The 17,148-nt window shown below is 42.2% G+C and overlaps 1 protein-coding gene across 12 annotated transcripts in view; it reads left to right on the forward strand.

The window, feature by feature from the left end:
• Epb41 (erythrocyte membrane protein band 4.1) overlaps positions 1–17,148 on the forward strand; it is a 154,766-nt gene that overhangs the window by 128,589 nt on the left and 9,029 nt on the right. For 6 of the 12 annotated variants that reach the window (XM_076934089.1, XM_076934086.1, XM_076934082.1 and 3 more), the window contains 2 exons: positions 12,388–12,837; positions 13,990–14,118. In XM_076934089.1, the coding sequence (XP_076790204.1) occupies positions 12,388–12,837; positions 13,990–14,118 (579 nt within the window). The remainder of the gene's footprint in view (positions 1–12,387; positions 12,838–13,989; positions 14,119–17,148) is intronic. The other 6 variants (XM_076934088.1, XM_034502616.2, XM_034502612.2 and 3 more) reach the window with 2 other exon arrangements.

Genomic DNA, 17,148 nt, shown 5'->3' on the forward strand with positions numbered 1-17,148 from the left:
CTGACTACTATCTACCCACTTTGTTTTGTTTGGATTTAAAGGATCTGTCTCGATTTTCTCATACAGAATAAAGAAATAGTAATTCCTAAATAACCTTCCATTTAACCAGATTCTAAAATTATATAATAAGCATGTTCAAAAAAAAAAAAAAAAAAAAAAAAAAGAGGGCTGGAGAGATGGCTTAGCCCTTAAGAGTGCTTGCTGCTCTTCAGAGGGCCTGAGTTCAATTCCCAGCTCAGTTGCAGTGCTCATGCAGAGTGGCTTATACCTGCCTGTAACTCCAGCTCTAGGAGGGATGCAATACCTCAGGCAAACGCCTGCACTCAGGTGTACATACCACTCACACACACATGTGCATAGTTTAAAAATAACTCCTTTCTAAGTGAAATGATTTTTTGTTGAGCACTTAGTGCACGCCTGTGTTTCAGTCAGTTGCATAAATTTAAGATTAGGGATTTAAGGGACTCATTTGCTTTTCTAATTATTCTTGTCAAAATAAAAAATTTCTTTGAGAAGTCCCTGGATCAGAGACCATTGGGGGCAGTTATTTTTTGGGTAAGTTAGCAGAAAATAATGTTCTTTTTAAACTGGCTTTGCTCCCTTTTTTGGTCTTATGTTACTGCTTGTTAGAAGTGTTTCTTAATAAACCCGAAGCCCCTCTTCCTTTCAGTCTCCTGCCCAGGGTCCTTTGGCTTTTAAACTTACTTATATAAACTGTTTATCCATCAGCATATCAACGTGGTATGAAGCTATAGAAACCTGCTACAGAATTTCTCTTTCGGGACATTTTCTCTGCTATTTTTTCACAGTAATTGCTTTATTATTACGTAGACTTATGGTGACTAGCTCTCAGTGCAAATCAGCTTCTCATTGCTAGTAATTGTTAAAGAAGTTAGATCTGGTGATACTGGACACAGGCAGATCCGAAAGAGATGGGAGCAGGGAGAGTGGGGAAGCTGTACTTCAGCTGATTGGCTGGAGATGCCAGCCTAGAAGTGCTGTCTGCACTCAGTAATTGCTTAGTCCTGATACAGAGGCATCTCTTTGCATGTGTTCAATTCTCAAAATATTGTCTTAAATCAGCTTTGTATTCATTTGACTTATTTGTGTCAAGTTTTAAAAATAATTTTTCCTAACCAATTTAACCAGTCACAGTAATGGGTAATTGTCACATTTTATTATGCTAACTTGCCTTTTGTGTCTTTTTAAGAACACTGAATAAATTAGTAGTTATTAACCATCCATTATTGCCATTCTGATGAGATTGAAGAGTGGAGTGGGTGTGAATACGTGGGTGTGAAGAGAGCTTATTCCTGTCATGTGGGATAAGAGGGACTGCCACTTGCTCCACCCTGAATAAACCCTCTCTTACAGCTCCAGATTTTATTGTATTTTTCTGTTGATGGCTTAAACCGCCAAACACTGCACATTTCGAAGTGGTCTGTTTACCAGCTCAAGATATATACTTATAATAATGTCCAAGTAATGGAAAAATGCCTCTGTGTCTCTCTAAGCCACGTTCTTTTTCAGAATTCATTGAAAATGTTAGCACAGAAACCCATTCATTACTGTGGGATTTTCTTTTGTGGAGAGGAGATATAGATTGTTGGTATCTAAAAATAATTTTGTATTGCATCTACTTCTTTGGAATCAAGGCCTGTTTTCTAGATATCAGGTTGGAGTATAATTTTTAAGTGTTTATTAAGACTTGAATGAAGCTGGGAGTCGTAGCACACATTTGTAATCCAGCACTTGGGAGGCAGAGGCAGAGAATCAGGAATCTGAGATCAGCTTTGTTTACACAATGAGGCAGAGGCATGTGAATCCCTTAAAGGGGGGGGGGGGGGCTTTAATACATTTTGGAAATGAAGTTTGTGAAGTTTCTGTGAACAAATTTAATGTTCCATCACAAGTGACTGGAAGGTTTGTGCTGGTTTTGGCTCCTCCCCCATTGCTCTACCTGACTCTTCACAGTGTATTGAAGTAAGACTGACCACCACAGTTTTCTGTTCTCAGCCATGTTCAGCATAACCTTTAACATGTGCTTAAGCACTCTGATGTCTGCAGATCTGCTCAGATGTGAAATGCTCCTTTGATCTGTGGAGTCTTCGAGGGTGAGTGCAGCACTAAGGCAAAATTTTCTATTAGCTAATAGTTAAAATTTTGCATTGAGCATGGGTTTTTGAAGCTGTTTGCTTTTACAGTCACCTATTTGGGGATAATCTAATAACAGGACCATTTAGAAAACCATAAAGACTACGGTTGGGGAGGCAGAGGCTAACTCAGAACCATGCCTAGCATGTGCGAGGTGCTGGGTTCAATCTCTAGCACTTAAAAAAGAGTCAAAACCATCTGAAGAATTGCTGTTATTGGCAGGCTTCACTGCCTTCATTGGAAAAGAAAGGCCATGTTGCATGTTCTTATCCTGAAAATAGTTTTATCAAGTCTAGTAAAACAGCAATATGACGAGACCTTTGCCCAAATTGGCTCCTTTACCCAGATAGAGGCTCTGTATCCCAGGAAACAGTGTGGCCCTTGAACTGGGCTGCGTTTCCTGGGGACTCTAGTGAGAACCAGAGTTATTTCCAGCATACAAACTTTAAAAAAGATGGGGTTATGACCAAGGAAGAAATGATGCTGAGGAGAAGTGCATTGTGGTGAAGACAGAAGGGTTATATCTTCTCCTTCCAGGCAAGTGTTGTTAGTTTATCCCCACGCTGATCCTTGGAAGCTGCCAGTGGCCTGAGCTTTAAAGTGGCGGGAGCCCTGTTTACAGGCTTTGGGGCTGGAGACTAGGGATGTTTTCTTTTCAGTAATTTTGGTTCTTTCTTCATTTGTTTCCTTTTTTGGCTAAAGAATGGGCTACCGCTGCCTGCCTTGTCATCTTTATGTGATGTTTACACATGGCTTTTACCAAAGAAGCCTTGCTACATCTGATTTATCTTTTATTGCAAGTGCCCATTTAAAAGCGATTTTGAAAGTAAATGTTGTTTTGTTAATTACCAGGTTGATGTTCCTGCTGGGTATTATACAATCAAGGAAAACACTGACATTTATAGTTTCTCAAAATAGAGAAGAGATTATAAATATTTATCACGTTAATGTATAGTGATATATGTTAGATTTTTTTTTTAAAGCCTTTTTCTGGGGCATTTAAAGCATTCTTTCCTGAGACATGAAACTTTGCCTTTTTTTTTTTTTTTTTTTTGAGAAGAATGAAGAGACAGAGCACTCGCAATTAACTGATGCTATCAGGGTTGGAGTTGACAGGTTTTTTTCCCCTTGCATGTTGCAGACCATCTGGGAATGTTACAATGTTGCTAATATATGTGACTGTAATATTTATTGCTTACCCTAGTTAAGGACCAGGAGCTGGACTCTTCCACTGGTGTCTTCCTTCTGTGCTTAGCAAGATAACTGCGATCCCTGCTGGCTCTGTGGGCCTGCAGTGCAGTGCAGTGCAGTGCAGTGTATTTCTTACTGGGTTTGCAAATCAAGGGTAATGTGCTTTTGGAGGTATTGTGTCTGTGTGAGCCTTGTACCCCAATCCTATGGTCACCTCTGCACTCCGCTTTCTTATTTAACTTGACCGTAGGGCTGTGGAGATGGCTCAGTGGTGAAGTCCTTGCTATGTAGTCATGGAACTTGAGTTTGGATACCCAGTACCCACATAAAAAGCTGGGTGAGGGCCTGGAGAGATGGCTCAGTAGTTAAGAGCACTGGCTGCCCTTCTAGAGGTCCTGAGTTCAATTCCCAGCAACCACATGGTGGCTCACAACCATCTGTAATGGGATCCGATGCCCTCTTCTGGTGTGTCTGAAGACAGTGACAGCATACTTGTATTAAATAAATAAATCTTAAAAACAAAAACAAAAGCCAGATGTGGCCATGTGCACCTGTAACTCTGGGACTTTGGAGTAGGAAAAGGAAGATCCTCCAACAGCCAGCTCTGGGTTCAGAGAGTCCCTGCCACGGAAATAGGATGGAGAGCGACCGAGTACGACACTTAACCTGGACTCCAGGTGCACAAACTGCACACACACACACACACACACACACAACTTTAAGTCAGTATAACACTTTTTTAAAAAGCCTAACATGCCGGGAGCCAACCCCCTCGCCCCCGGCTTGGGGGTGAGAGAAGGGGAGAGAGAGAGATGCAGCTGGTTCTTCTTTCTTCTCCTCCTCCCACCGTCCGGTTCTTCTCTGAGGCAGCCCCTATGCTACTGTAGCTGACCTGCAGTCAGCATCCTGGCCCTAAGACCAGTAAGGTGTTAAATAAATAGCCCTGTGCTATCCTAAAAACTTCTTCTGAGGGTAAATGGACTGCAGGCTAGGGTGATTAACACCTGTAGCCTAACAGCAGAGGATTAGGCAACGTGGTCTTTGTTCTATCTCAGCAGGAACTGCTGGGCTCTAACTTACAAGAAGAACAGACACTTTAGAAAAGTTACTATAGAGTTTATTAAGTGTAAAAAGTATCCTATGAAAGCTATCTGAGGGGAAACGTGGAAAGGTCCTGAGTGGGGAAGAAGAAAAGATTCTAACAAAGTAAAATTCTAAGGGAGAAAAATTCTAGGCAGGGGGAAAGGAAAGGGCGATGGGGTCTAACTAACTAACTAGTCTAACTCACCATTCTAACTGCCTCATTCTAACTTCCTATTCTAACTGCCCTATTCTAACTTCCTATTCTAACTGCTCTATTCTAACTTCCTATTCTAACTGCTCTATTCTAACTTCCTATTCTAACTGCTCTATTCTAACTGAACTGTCATCTCTTTGTCCTCAGAACTTATACATCTTTCAGAGTACATGGTCACATGTTACAAGGTTCATCACAAGTTCACACCAAATTTCAAGTCATAAATTGAAATAGAAGTTTACAACAAAGAATGTTTACATGAATACCCATTAGGAGTAATTATCTAACTAGACATTCATCACCTGTCTAGCTCTACAGGTTCGCAGAAAGTTCGAAACTATAACTTAAGAAATTAGTGAAGTTTTGTATAGATAAACCCAGGCAATATTTTCTCTTCTGTCCTGGTACCTATAATAAATTGTGGATTCCCTCTAGTAACCTAGGCTAATGGTTTTATGACCTCTTGGAATGTGCTCTGGGCAGGAGAAGGTCCAGTTACTATCTCTCTCGGGGCAATTAACTGATAACACTCAGGAGACTGGCAGAGTTCTCATTGCAGTTTGACTATGCCTAAGGGACTTAATAGCAGTCCCGATATAAAAGAACTTAATAATCACTGATATAATTTTAGGAATTCTTATAAGATCATCATTAAGACTTAAGAAGTCATCTATTTGTCTATATAGTATCACTACAAGACAGTACATCTTCGTGGATCTGCAGAGATCTGCTACAAAGGGGTGTGCTATTGTTTAGTGATTGTTACATATGTTTAATAATAATAATAATGGGAAAAGCATATTAATAGCAGGAATCTTTCCTAAAATCACGTCCACCACAGCCTTGCTAATGGGGCACACTCGTCGCAGATTATATAATAATCCAAGGCAAGCATTTCAGGATGATCATCTGCTCATTATTAGCTTGTCCCATTATGGCTCCCGACACTAACAGATCCCTTTCTTCTTAACATACAGAAACACTGATTGATAAGAGTTGAATGTGTCAACTTTTCTTGAGATATGTGTGCTGCAGCTAGCCACAGGTTATAGCAGACAGTAATACAGAGGTGGTTATACCATTAAGAAAGAACTTAGAAAGCCAGTGTGGATTTCCAGTGTGAATTTTTTTTTTTTTGATAATTACAAAACAAAATGTAGAGAATATGAAGCCTCTGGTAGTTTTTTAACAACCATGGTGGGTTCTGTTACAAGGTGCTAAATCCAAGGCACTGTTGGAGCATATTAATTTCAGAAAGCAAACGTTTGGGTAATTACAACATAGAAAGATACACTTCGAGGCTTAGAAGCAGCACTGAGCTGATTATACTTTAAAATGGTAGTAGATTTTTAATGCTGGATATTTATATAAGAAGTAGCCTTTTAAAATAGCTCATTGAGGACTGGAAAGATGGCTCAGTGGTTGAGAGCCCTGGCTACTCTTCCAGTGGTCCTGAGTTCAATTCTCAGCAACCACATGCTGACTCACAACCATCTATAATGAGACCTGATGCTCCCTTCTGGCACACAGGTGTACATGTAGACAATTAATACATTAAATAAATAAATAAATCTTTTTAAAATAGATAAATAAAATTGAGATGGCTCAGTGGTTAAAGCACCTGCCTCTAAGCATGAGAACCTGGGCTTGAATCCTCAGATAATTTACCCCCATAAATAAGTGGGCATGGACGGAGCATCAGCCACCCCAGTGCTCCTGCAGGAAGACAGGAGGAGATAGAAGATTCTCCAGAAGCCTTTAGAGTGGCTGGTCTGACACACCAAGCAGCAAAACTCAAAAAGATCTCGTCTTAATAGCACCTAAGGTCAGCCTCTGTCACTCCACACACACATGCCCTGTGGAATACATGCTATACATGCATGTGCTCAGACACAGGAATGTATACACATACTGTATTCATGCACACACTCAAAATACCCTGTCCAATGTTTCTCTCTTGGTTCAGGAATATTTATTAAATATATGCATAGTGTATATTCAATTCTTCTATCACAGTTTTTTCAAGATTCTTTAAAAAAAAAAAAAAAAGATTTACTTATTATGTATACAGTGTTCTGCCTACATGTAGGCCTTCAGGCCAGAAAAGGGTGCCAGATCTCATTACAGATGGTTGTGAGCCACCATGTGGTTGCTGGGAATTGAACTCAGGACTCTGGAAGAGCAGCCAGTGCTCTTAACCTCTAAGCCATCTCTCTAGCCTTTTTTCAAGATTCTTAATTGGTGATATTCTATAAAATACACCAAGAATAAGGGCTAGAAATGTACATCTGTGGTGGAGCATTTTCCATGTGCGGAAACCTTGGTTTGATACCCAACATCATATAAACTTGAGCGCATGTGTGTGCGTGCACACACACACTGCTGAAGACTGCTTAAAACCTTGACAGAGGGTAAAAAGATGAGCCTCCTCATTAAATCCATAATCTTGCTGCACTTCAGATGCTCAGGAAGTGCCTGTAGGGCCCAGATGTCTGTGCTGGTCTGCTTCATGCTTCTTTGCCCAAAGAAATATAAATAGGGGCTAAGCATGCAGCGGATGATCTGGGTTCAACCCCAAACACATCTCCCGTCAAAATCTAGATATAAAACATACTACTAGTGCATCTCTTCAGTGTATATCACTAAGCAAAGTTATTTAGATGGACATGGAGGACACTGATCATTAGTATTTTATATTTCAAATTGCTACTGTGACTTTGAACTTTTACTATTCTGTTTCTTTCAATACTAGGGAATCAAACTCTGGGTTTTGGTGCCTGCTAGGCAAGTGCTCTGCCACTAACCTACACTTTAGCCATTGATATGGCTTTGACAATTTGATAATTTTTGTTGGATGTCTTCACTATTCTAGAGGCAAATTTCTAATGTAGAAATTTACTAGGGAATGAAATCAAGATATAGTCAGATTTGTGCTTTTACATTCCCAAGAATATCCCTGTTATTTCTATATTAAACATTAAACAAAATGAGACATAACCTAAATTTTAGCAGTTACTTTTCTATATTAACTGTCCATCATATTGATGATTAAAATTATTATTATTATTATTATTATTATTATTATTATTATTATTATCATCATCATTATTGTGTTGGGGGTGTGGTTGTGCACTTGTTAGAGGACAGCTTGATGGGATCCATTCTCTCCTGCATATACATGAGTTCTTAAATTAACTGTGACTGGGTCACTTACCTTTCCTTCTTCCCTTGTTTTGAAGAAAGGTTAGCATGCTAAGTGGCATCAAACTAAGTAGTCCAGGCTGGTCTTGAACTATTGACCCTCTTCTCTCATACTCCCAAGGGCTAGATGTACAGGTATGAGCCCCATATGTGGCTGTAAACTATTTAGGGTTTTAAGTGTATGAAGACCTGACACAGCACATTATTGAGAGGAGGTCAGTCTTCCAAGTGAGCATCTTTCCTCCTTCCCTCAGTTTAGCAGCTGGTAGCAGTCTGAGGTGGAGGCCTGAGGTGGGTCCTGACAGGTTCCCATGTGCTGCTCTGCTCTTCGCCTGTTTCTCTTCTGTCATATAGAGAGATACAACAGGACGATGCTAGGTGCATCTCTCCCTTTCTCCAAGACAGATGCTGGTTTCCTCTCACAGCCTGGCAGCTCAGAGGCAGCACTGACCCTCACCAAGAAGAGAACAAGTGAAAGATAAACATGGGAGAGATTATTACGATTCTACAGGAAAATGCGATTGACTTTTGTTTAAGTAGAATAATCCAAAAAGGGTTTGCAGAATGTTTTTACTGTGATCTCTTACGTTAGACTTTTAGGTACAACTGTGGCTGTTTCCATAGTCTCTTTAAATGTGTGAGTCTTTCCAAAGTAACCTGAAAGAAAAGACTAGATTGGATTTAATGGGTGGCAACAGATACCTAACACTTACAGCAAGCTCCCAGTGTTACCTAAGACATTTTGAAGATACAATCTCATTGAACATGTAGAAAGCCTTTGGTGGGGGCATCTTGTTTTCTTCCACAAAATATATAAAATTCTCATACTTAGCATGCACCACGAACTTTTTGGGGGATGGGGCAGTTGTACTTTTGAGACAGGATCTCACATATTCCAGGACCTCAAACTCAATATATAACCAAGGATGGCCTTGAACCCCTGATCTCTTCTGTCTACCTCAGGAGCTATTATCTTTTTAAATGAGATTGAGCCTTCAAATAACTTTCCTGTTCGCCAGGCAGTGGTGGCGCATGCCTTTAGTCCCAGCACTTGGGAGGCAGAGGCAGGCGGATTTCTGTGTTCGAAGCCAGCCTGGTCTACAGAGTGAGTTCCAGGACAGCCAGGGCTATACAGAAAAACCCTGTCTCAAAAAAATAAAATAAAATAAAATAAAAAGAAAAGAAAAAAAAAAAGGAAAACTTTCCTGTTCAATTAAATATTTTCTAATAGACTTTGTTTCCATATTCATTCTCTCTCTCTCTCTCTCTCTCTCTCTCTCTCTCTCTCTCTCTCTCTCTCTCTCTGAGAGAGAAAAAGTGTGTGTGTGTTTCATTATGTAGTCCTGGATAGCATAGAACTCACTATGTAGACTAGGTTGGCCTGGACTCACTGAGCTTCGCCTGTCTATATCAGGTGTGGGATTAGAGGTCTGTACTGCCATGCCTGGGCCTTCTCATGTGCTTGAAGCTAACATATTGTCCGCCATGCCTGGGCCTTCTCATGTGCTTGAAGCTAACATATTGTCACTGTGCCTTGTACACGGATCTGGTCTGTTATTGTAGCCTGCTTCTTCCTTGATTCTCCCAACAGTCCAGATAAGCAACAACTAGACCAACAGACACCTCATCGTCGCATAAAGCCTCAATTTTGCCTTTCACTGTGTTTGGTTTAGACACAGCCATATGTCAAGTCATATTTCTGGCAAGATCCCTTCATAGTTTCTAGGCTAATTTGGTTTCATGCAGTTGTGCAGTATTATATAATACTGTGGCCTATGTTGATGGCCCTGGCCAAAGGCAACAGCATTGTCAGTTAGAGTTCTTCACGAACATTAGCTGCCAGATTATGGGTTTCTCTTGTCATGAAACTTTATATCCCCCGGCCAGTCTTATCTTCTCTGTCTTTTCAAGTGTCTTATGTTTAAAAATGTAATGTCAGCCACTAAAATAGGTCCTTCTATGGGTTCTTTGGACAGTCATCATGTTCTCCAGATTAGACTGTTGTGATGGTCATTCTTTTAGCACGGTCAGACTTGTGTGTTAGTCCTACTCAGAATCCTGCCTAGTGCTGTGGGAAGAGAGGAGCTTCAGAACCAGGGGCAGAGCTGGATCAAAACCATAGTTCTAACTTGCTTAAGCTTTCCATCCCTCCATTTATAAAATAAGGATAATGATTACACAAAGTGAGATAACAAAGAATTCAGTGAGGGACTAGGGAGGTAGTCTAGTGGACCCCAGAAACCAAGTAAAAATGCTAGGTGTGGTGGCACATGTGCTAGGGTGATGGAAACAGGAACAGACACACTTTCTCTCTCTCTCTCATCCAGGTGAGGAAACCTTTGGTCTTGTCTATATTTGCTTTAGGGAGAGGAAAGTCAATCTGTTTAATTGCTGCCAAGCCTGATGGCCTCAGTTCAGTCCCTAGGGCCTCCAAGTGGGGAGGAGGAGCCATCAGCCCTGCCCAGGGGCATACAAAACAAAACAAAAAATAAAAAAGAATAACTTCTCGATGGCAGTCTGTCTGCTGCATTATTTCTGCAGACTGACACAAAGCTGCCCTGCCAGGCATGCCCATGATTCCAGCACTCGAGAGAGTTAATCACAAATCCAAGGCCAGCTGGGGACACATAGTGACACTGTTCTTAAAAAAAAAAAAAAAAAAAAAGTGCAAACATTAACAAAGTTGATCATTGTTTGGTTGTCATAATCAGCCAGCCTTCCAGTTGTAGGAAAATTATGTCAAGAAGTTTCGCTCCACCTCTGCGTGTGAGTGAGTGGGCTTAGTACCTCCCAGAGCTGGGGTGGGTGCACGTCGTGAGAAGACCCATTTGTGAGCTATTTTTGGTCAATTCTTCAGAGGGAAAAAAAATCTAAAAGTTTGTGGGATAAGGGGACTAGAAAGTAGTCCAGTGTGTTCGTAGCAACGATAAACTAGTTCTTGTGTCCTCCAGGCCTGTCCCATCTTAGCTGCCCTGCTGATTGGCTGACTTATGTGAAGGGAGTTGGAACCTTAGAATTGAAAAGTGTTTACATAAATGTTATTATACTTGATCCTAAGACCTCTAGACGCCCAGCTAAATGTTTCACTTTAAATATGAGGAAACTCATATGCTATTTAGCCAAAATATTTTTTCCTACTTTGATTTTTTTATTGGATATTATATTTACAGCCAAAATATTTTGTGTGTCTGATCTTTGGACACCTAGATTCCCAAGCCCTCAGTTCTCTTGCATGCCCTATATAATACTTATAACTGACTAATGAAAGATGTCCTTGTCTGATTCAGCATGGACCTGTTCCAGCTTCTCTTCAGTTGCCTGTTTGAAGATGGATCAGGAGTTAAGTGGATCCAGAGTTCAGGGCCTTAAGAGGTCATTACTTTATGTTCATCACAAAATGGGCTGGTTTACAGGGGAAGAGCAGTGATTTTTAAATATAAGTGGATAGACAGGGGGTAGGTAAGTAGATGATTGACTGATTGATGGATTGATGGATTGATTGATTGATTGAAATGTGTCAGCTGGTGCAAGCTGTGTATTTCCTCCAGGAATACCTTCCTAAAAAATCCCCTTCCCCACATAGCATGTAAAGCAGTAAAATGATCTTTCTGAGATTTGAGACCTGAGTGGTCTTAACTCCCACACAAGGGAGCATCTCCTCATAACAGCCAGAATCAATGATGATGCAGATTGCTAGAAAATCAAGCTAAAAGTGAAACGAATGTATGGTAAAATTTAAGTTCATCTTAGTTTATATATGTGAATGCTTAACTTTTCATGATGAACTGCTTCAGAGCTAGAATTTTTTTAAATGATGTAGTAAAAGCTAAATAAATATGTGCATATATGTGTGTATGTATGTGTGTGCATATATACATGTATACGTATCCATCCCATGAGGAGAGACGTGTAGCCAGGAGGAAACTGTTTCCTGGACTTTCCTCCCTCTGGTTAGCATGTGGAGGTTCATCTGTGAAGAAGCCTGCCGGCGGCTGCTCATTTCCCTTCCCCTGGCATCAGGCCTGACATCAGGATCAGGTCTGAAGCCGTCTGTGCAACATGAACTCTACTCTTGTTCCCTGCTGCAGTCTAAGTCTTAGCTTCCTCTTAGGGACCAATATGCTGTACACAGTGTGGAGCTTTGAGAACTCATCAAGAACGTGTTTTTGATGAACTCCCACGTTACATTGTCTTTTGCATAATTAAGCCAGTGAGGAGTGACAGAGTAGCTCCTTTCAGTGTAAACTCAATGCTGTATATGGAGGGCTGGGGGTAGATGAACTTGCAGAATACTGTGAGGTGCACTGAGATTGCTCTCCTACTGACAGTGGTCCAGAAATACGTCCAAACAAAGCTGGAACTGCTTAAGCTCCTGACTTGTGTATGAATAGTTGTTCAAAAGACCATCTTTGGAGCTAAGAGTCTTGGTGGTAATAACGTTAATATGTTTGAGACTTCCTGAACATCTTTTCTGATTCTCAGAGTTTCGCTCTGATTTCTCCACTTACCCATGATCTTACTTTGTGTGTGTCATTCATTTGTAGAGTGTAAATGGCATTCGCACAGAGGAGGTGGCTACCGTGACAAAAGGGACGTCCACCTACCCTGCCTCTGAATGGGAGTGCCCCAAGCAGTCAGTAGTTCCTAGTCAGAGCCTGATGACCACCCCACCGACGTCTCTGCAGAGCTTTGGTTCTGGCTCCCTCTCCATAAACAGCAAGGAGGCGGAAGAGAAGGAGCAGGGGGCCGGTGGCTATCTTGATGCTGAAGAGATGCCAACAGGCCCAAGTGGGGAATGTTTAGGAGTGGAGGAACAGGCCAGTGCGTTAAGTTTCCCAGTAACTCCAGCTTCCTGCCAGCTGCAGCTCGGTGGGAAAAAGGCAGACAGTAGTGAAGAGCCGGGTGCACCAGCAGAGGCCCTTGAGACCCAGAGTGGATCTTCTCTTGACTCTCCTGTGGGTAACCAGTTCCCCACCCTCATTCGAAGCTTCCAGGTAGTGACCACTTTGACAATGCAGGTCTAATGAGACTCTTTGGGAGAGGGCTGACATCTGCTCTGTGGAGGAAAAGTGAGGTGGCAGTGGTGATAAAGGGTGTGTGTGGTCTTTGCTGCTTGCAGTGTCACTGAAGTGCCTTGGTGGCGTAAAGAAACTCAGTCAGAAAAATTAACTCTGACTAGTCACATTTTCTCTTATAATGACTTAACCAAACTCTGAGGAATAAACTTCAGCTATTTCCCTTGGAGCAGCTGGTGTAAGTTGGTTCCTCTTTCCATTCGCAATACTGAGCTATGGTGAGATGAATTACAGAGACTTCTGTGGGGAGGAGCCTTCAGAGTCCTAAGACCATGCTCAAGAATTTTCTAGTACTCCTCACTGACGTAGGTCTGCTCTGTTGTCCAGCCCACCACTTCCACTGCCTCCTCATAGGGTTGCTGTGATCACAGGCTCTTAACTTCTGCACTGAGGTGAATGGCCACTTAACCTTATCACTATCGAATGGTAGTTTTAGGGTGATTGATATTCTGGGAAAGGTGAACAGATAAGCAAAAGGGCCTGTGCATTCCACTAATGTTCATTCTTTTGGAATTCTGAAATTAATCACCAGGTGGTGGGAAAACTGATTTTTTTTTCTTTCTGGTTTTCCAAACACTGTTTCTTCTCAATAAAGCCAAAGTGAACGTCTGACATTGATTTGAAAGAAGTTAATGAATTCCAAGGAAATGTGTTCCAGGGCTTCTGCTGCTCCATGTACGTTTGTACTTCATGGGGAAATATGCCTGGGTTTCTTAATTAAAATACCCAGTCACAAGGACAAATAGAAGTGATTTTTATTTGGCAAATAATTTTATATTCAAATTCTGAAGGTTGGTCTGAAGTGTTTTATATCGCCAGTCATAAAGTGTCTGGCGTTAAGAGTTTTCCATTAAGCTTATGAAAGTGGGCCGCAGTAGTCTCTTTCCATGCCCTTCTCAAGACGTGCCACCTTGTCAAGGCTTTTTGGGAATCTTGTCCTCTGGAGAGTGATTCCAGCCTTTGCTTGATTCAAGATTCAAGCTAATGCTTTGATCAGATCAGGGTCAGAAGGTTCAGATCTCCACGGCCTGCAAGAAGATTTGGCCAACTCTGTTTCTTTACTGTCCACAGCCTCCCCTGGTAAAGACTCAAACTGTCACCATCTCAGACACTGCCAATGCTGTGAAAAGTGAAATCCCAACCAAAGATGTCCCTATTGTCCACACTGAGACCAAGACCATCACCTATGAAGCTGCCCAGGTAAGACACTGTTTGCTGCTTCAGAACGAAGACTGGACAACTCAGCTAATAAGTACTCATCTAGGGTTCACAAAGACCTGGGTTCAGTCCCCGAACCACATAAGACCAGATCTGGTTTGGGCTGGGAATATGGTTCAAGTTGGTAAAGCACTTGTCTCACTACCTGGCTTTGGACCCCCAGATTCTTAAGGTGGAAGCTTGCAGGCCCACTAGTCTGACCTATGTGTCAGGGAAAGACCTTGTCTCAAACCAAAGAGGAAAAGGGCCTGAGGATGGCACCTGTTGTCCTCAGACCTGTGGGGTGGCACCTGTTTGCGTGCATACACATATAGAAACAGTTAAAAAAATAAAAACCAAGGTGCCGTGCACACGTGGGATGCCAGCACTTTGGATGTGGAGGCAGATGGATTAGGAGTTCAGGGTCATTCTCAGTTACATTGTGAGTTTGAGGCCAGCCTGGGCTACATGAGACCCTGTCTCAAAATAATTTATCTTTAAAAGTAAATCAATGCCAAATGTCAGTGAAATAACATTGAACTTGACATGTGTGAGACCCCAGCACCAAAGAGCAAATGAAATTACCACAAATCTGTCCACTTGTGTCTATCCATCCAAGTTGTTTGGGAAAGTTATTCTAGTGTGATGCGAACAGGGCTTTGGGTCAGATAACCTGAGCTCAGGTCTTGCTCCTCTGTCTCCTAACTCGGACAGGTCATTAAACCTTGACCAGCCCTACTAGTGATGTTACTTTCCATGTCTTGGTATTATTGTGAGGCTTTAAATTTTTTTAAAATCTTTTATTTCTGTTTTGTTTTCAAGCCAGGGTTTCTCTGTGTAGCCCTGGCTGTCCTGGAACTCACTCTGTAGACCAGGCTAGCCTCGAACTCAGAAATCTGCCTGCCTCTGCCTCCCAAGTGCTGGGATTAAAGGCGTGCGCCACCACTGCCCGGCAAATCTTTTGTTTCTTAATTACAGTGAAACTTCATCATTTTTGGTAATTTGAATGCATTAAAGCCGTATTCTGTTGAATTTTTTTTTAAGTCACAGACAGCCAGAAGTTAATCCTCTATAAGATGAGCTCTTACTTCACTTCTACAACCGATGTTTACTGAGCTGTTATGTATTAAGTAGAAGTGGTGTAAGTAGTAGACAGTCCCTGTCCTCTAGGGAACATTCTGGAAGGAGAGAAGGGTAAGCAATAAAATACTGTAACACCAGACACAGGGGTCCACAGTGGAATCCCCACATGAAGGGTGGAGGCAGGTGGTTGGGAGTTTGAGACCCTCCCTAGGGTGACCTGAAAGACCTTGACTGGAAAAATTAACAAGCAAAAATGAAAAAGGAGGGGAACCTACGTAAACACATCAGATACTAGACAGTTCTATAAAGAAATTCAAGTGGGTTAAAGAGATAATTCCAGGAGCTGGAGATGCAAAGGGGGCAGCGGGATAGTTCTGGCTGGGCCCTGAAGATCTCTTCAGGTAGTCTGCTCATCACCGTGAGCTGCAAGATGCTTCACCCTCAGGAAGCTTAGAGGGTAAAGCATGTGCTTTGCAATTAGACACAGCACCGTATCCCCAGAGAGGGTAGCTGCTTGCTCGATAATCCTAAACCAGTCACCAGCCTGCCCATCGCTGCCTCTGACTTGGGATAGGAAGGCATTCCTGTAGAATTTGCAGGACATTTAGGTGGGATGTTCTGCGGAGCATCTCCATGGTGTGCCATCCGTGTCTGTGCCACTTTCCTCTCTCGTGGTCTAGAGTGTGGAGTTTAATTTGGTGAGTGACAAGTTGCTTTAAGGTTCTAGCGGTGGGTGACAAAGTGGCATCATTAAAGCAATAGCCTTTTTAAGATGATTCTCAGAGCTGCGTGTTGACTGCATTAAAGCAGGGACAGGCCTGGAGAAAAGGTCAGGGCAGATCTGGGGAGATGATCATAAGAACAGACATAAGTATAGCCTTAGGAAGCGAAGGGAAAGACCTGTCAGTCAAGAGAGACAGAGAAAAGCTATCAAGCAGGCCTTGGCAGTGGAGGTGACTGAAAAAGAAGCAAAGAAAAACAGCGTCATGACTGTACATAGTATTAACCTGGGGGTGCGGAAAAGAACGGCTTACATATACAAAGGGATACACGCGTTGAATTGTCACTGCCATGGAAGCAACCTAAGTGGCCTTCAGTGGGGGTGGTTAAGGAAGTCATGGAGCATCCTATTGAGGAGCTTCTGTGTGGCTTCTGCTGGGGCCCAGTCTACAGGATAGATGTGTGAGTGAGCCTACGGCCAGACTGTAAAATGGATTGTTTTAATATGTATGTATAGAGTGAGTTAATCTGGCAGCTATATTTCTTCACCCTTGCTAGTCAGACCCAATAACCACATAGAGGAACCATGATTTATTTCAAGCTGCACCTCAGTAGCCGGGCAGTTAAATGATCTACCTTAACCTCCCGTGCTAATCTGGCTGCCTCCTAGCCCCATCCATGATGCTTGCAGTTTAATATTTGTCTTGCTGTCTCTGCTTCAGAAGTTTCTTCCCATGGTGTCTTCTCGCACACTCTCTTCCTGGCTCCAATCTGAATTCCCCTCCCCCCGCTGGTATAGTTCACAGCCTATTCTCTGTTCTGCCCAGCCATTGGATAATCAGCATTTATTGACAAAGCAGGGACTAAATAGTAAGAGTTGTTTATGCAAACTAGAGACAGGAGATTCTTGGTATAAGCATTACAAAGCTGTGTCCAGATTGAAACAAGGTATGAGGGCAGAGAAATCAGGATTTGAACAACACAAGGGTAAACTTTACATGGTGCACAAAACATTATGCACTTGGGAATCATGTTATCTTTTGTTCGTGGGCAGAAAGGAGGAGTGCGTGTATGTAAGAGCTACGTGACGTGGCCTTGTGGGGCGATGCACTCTCCCTGGATGGTTAATTAAAAGCAAAGGGCTGAGGAGGTAGCATAGCTGGCAAAGTGCTTGCTGTAGAAGTATGAAGACCTGAGTTCAGATCCCTAGCACCCATGGAAAATGCCAGG

This window comes from Arvicanthis niloticus, chromosome 5 (genome assembly GCF_011762505.2).
Source record: "Arvicanthis niloticus isolate mArvNil1 chromosome 5, mArvNil1.pat.X, whole genome shotgun sequence".
Taxonomy (NCBI): domain Eukaryota; kingdom Metazoa; phylum Chordata; class Mammalia; order Rodentia; family Muridae; genus Arvicanthis; species Arvicanthis niloticus.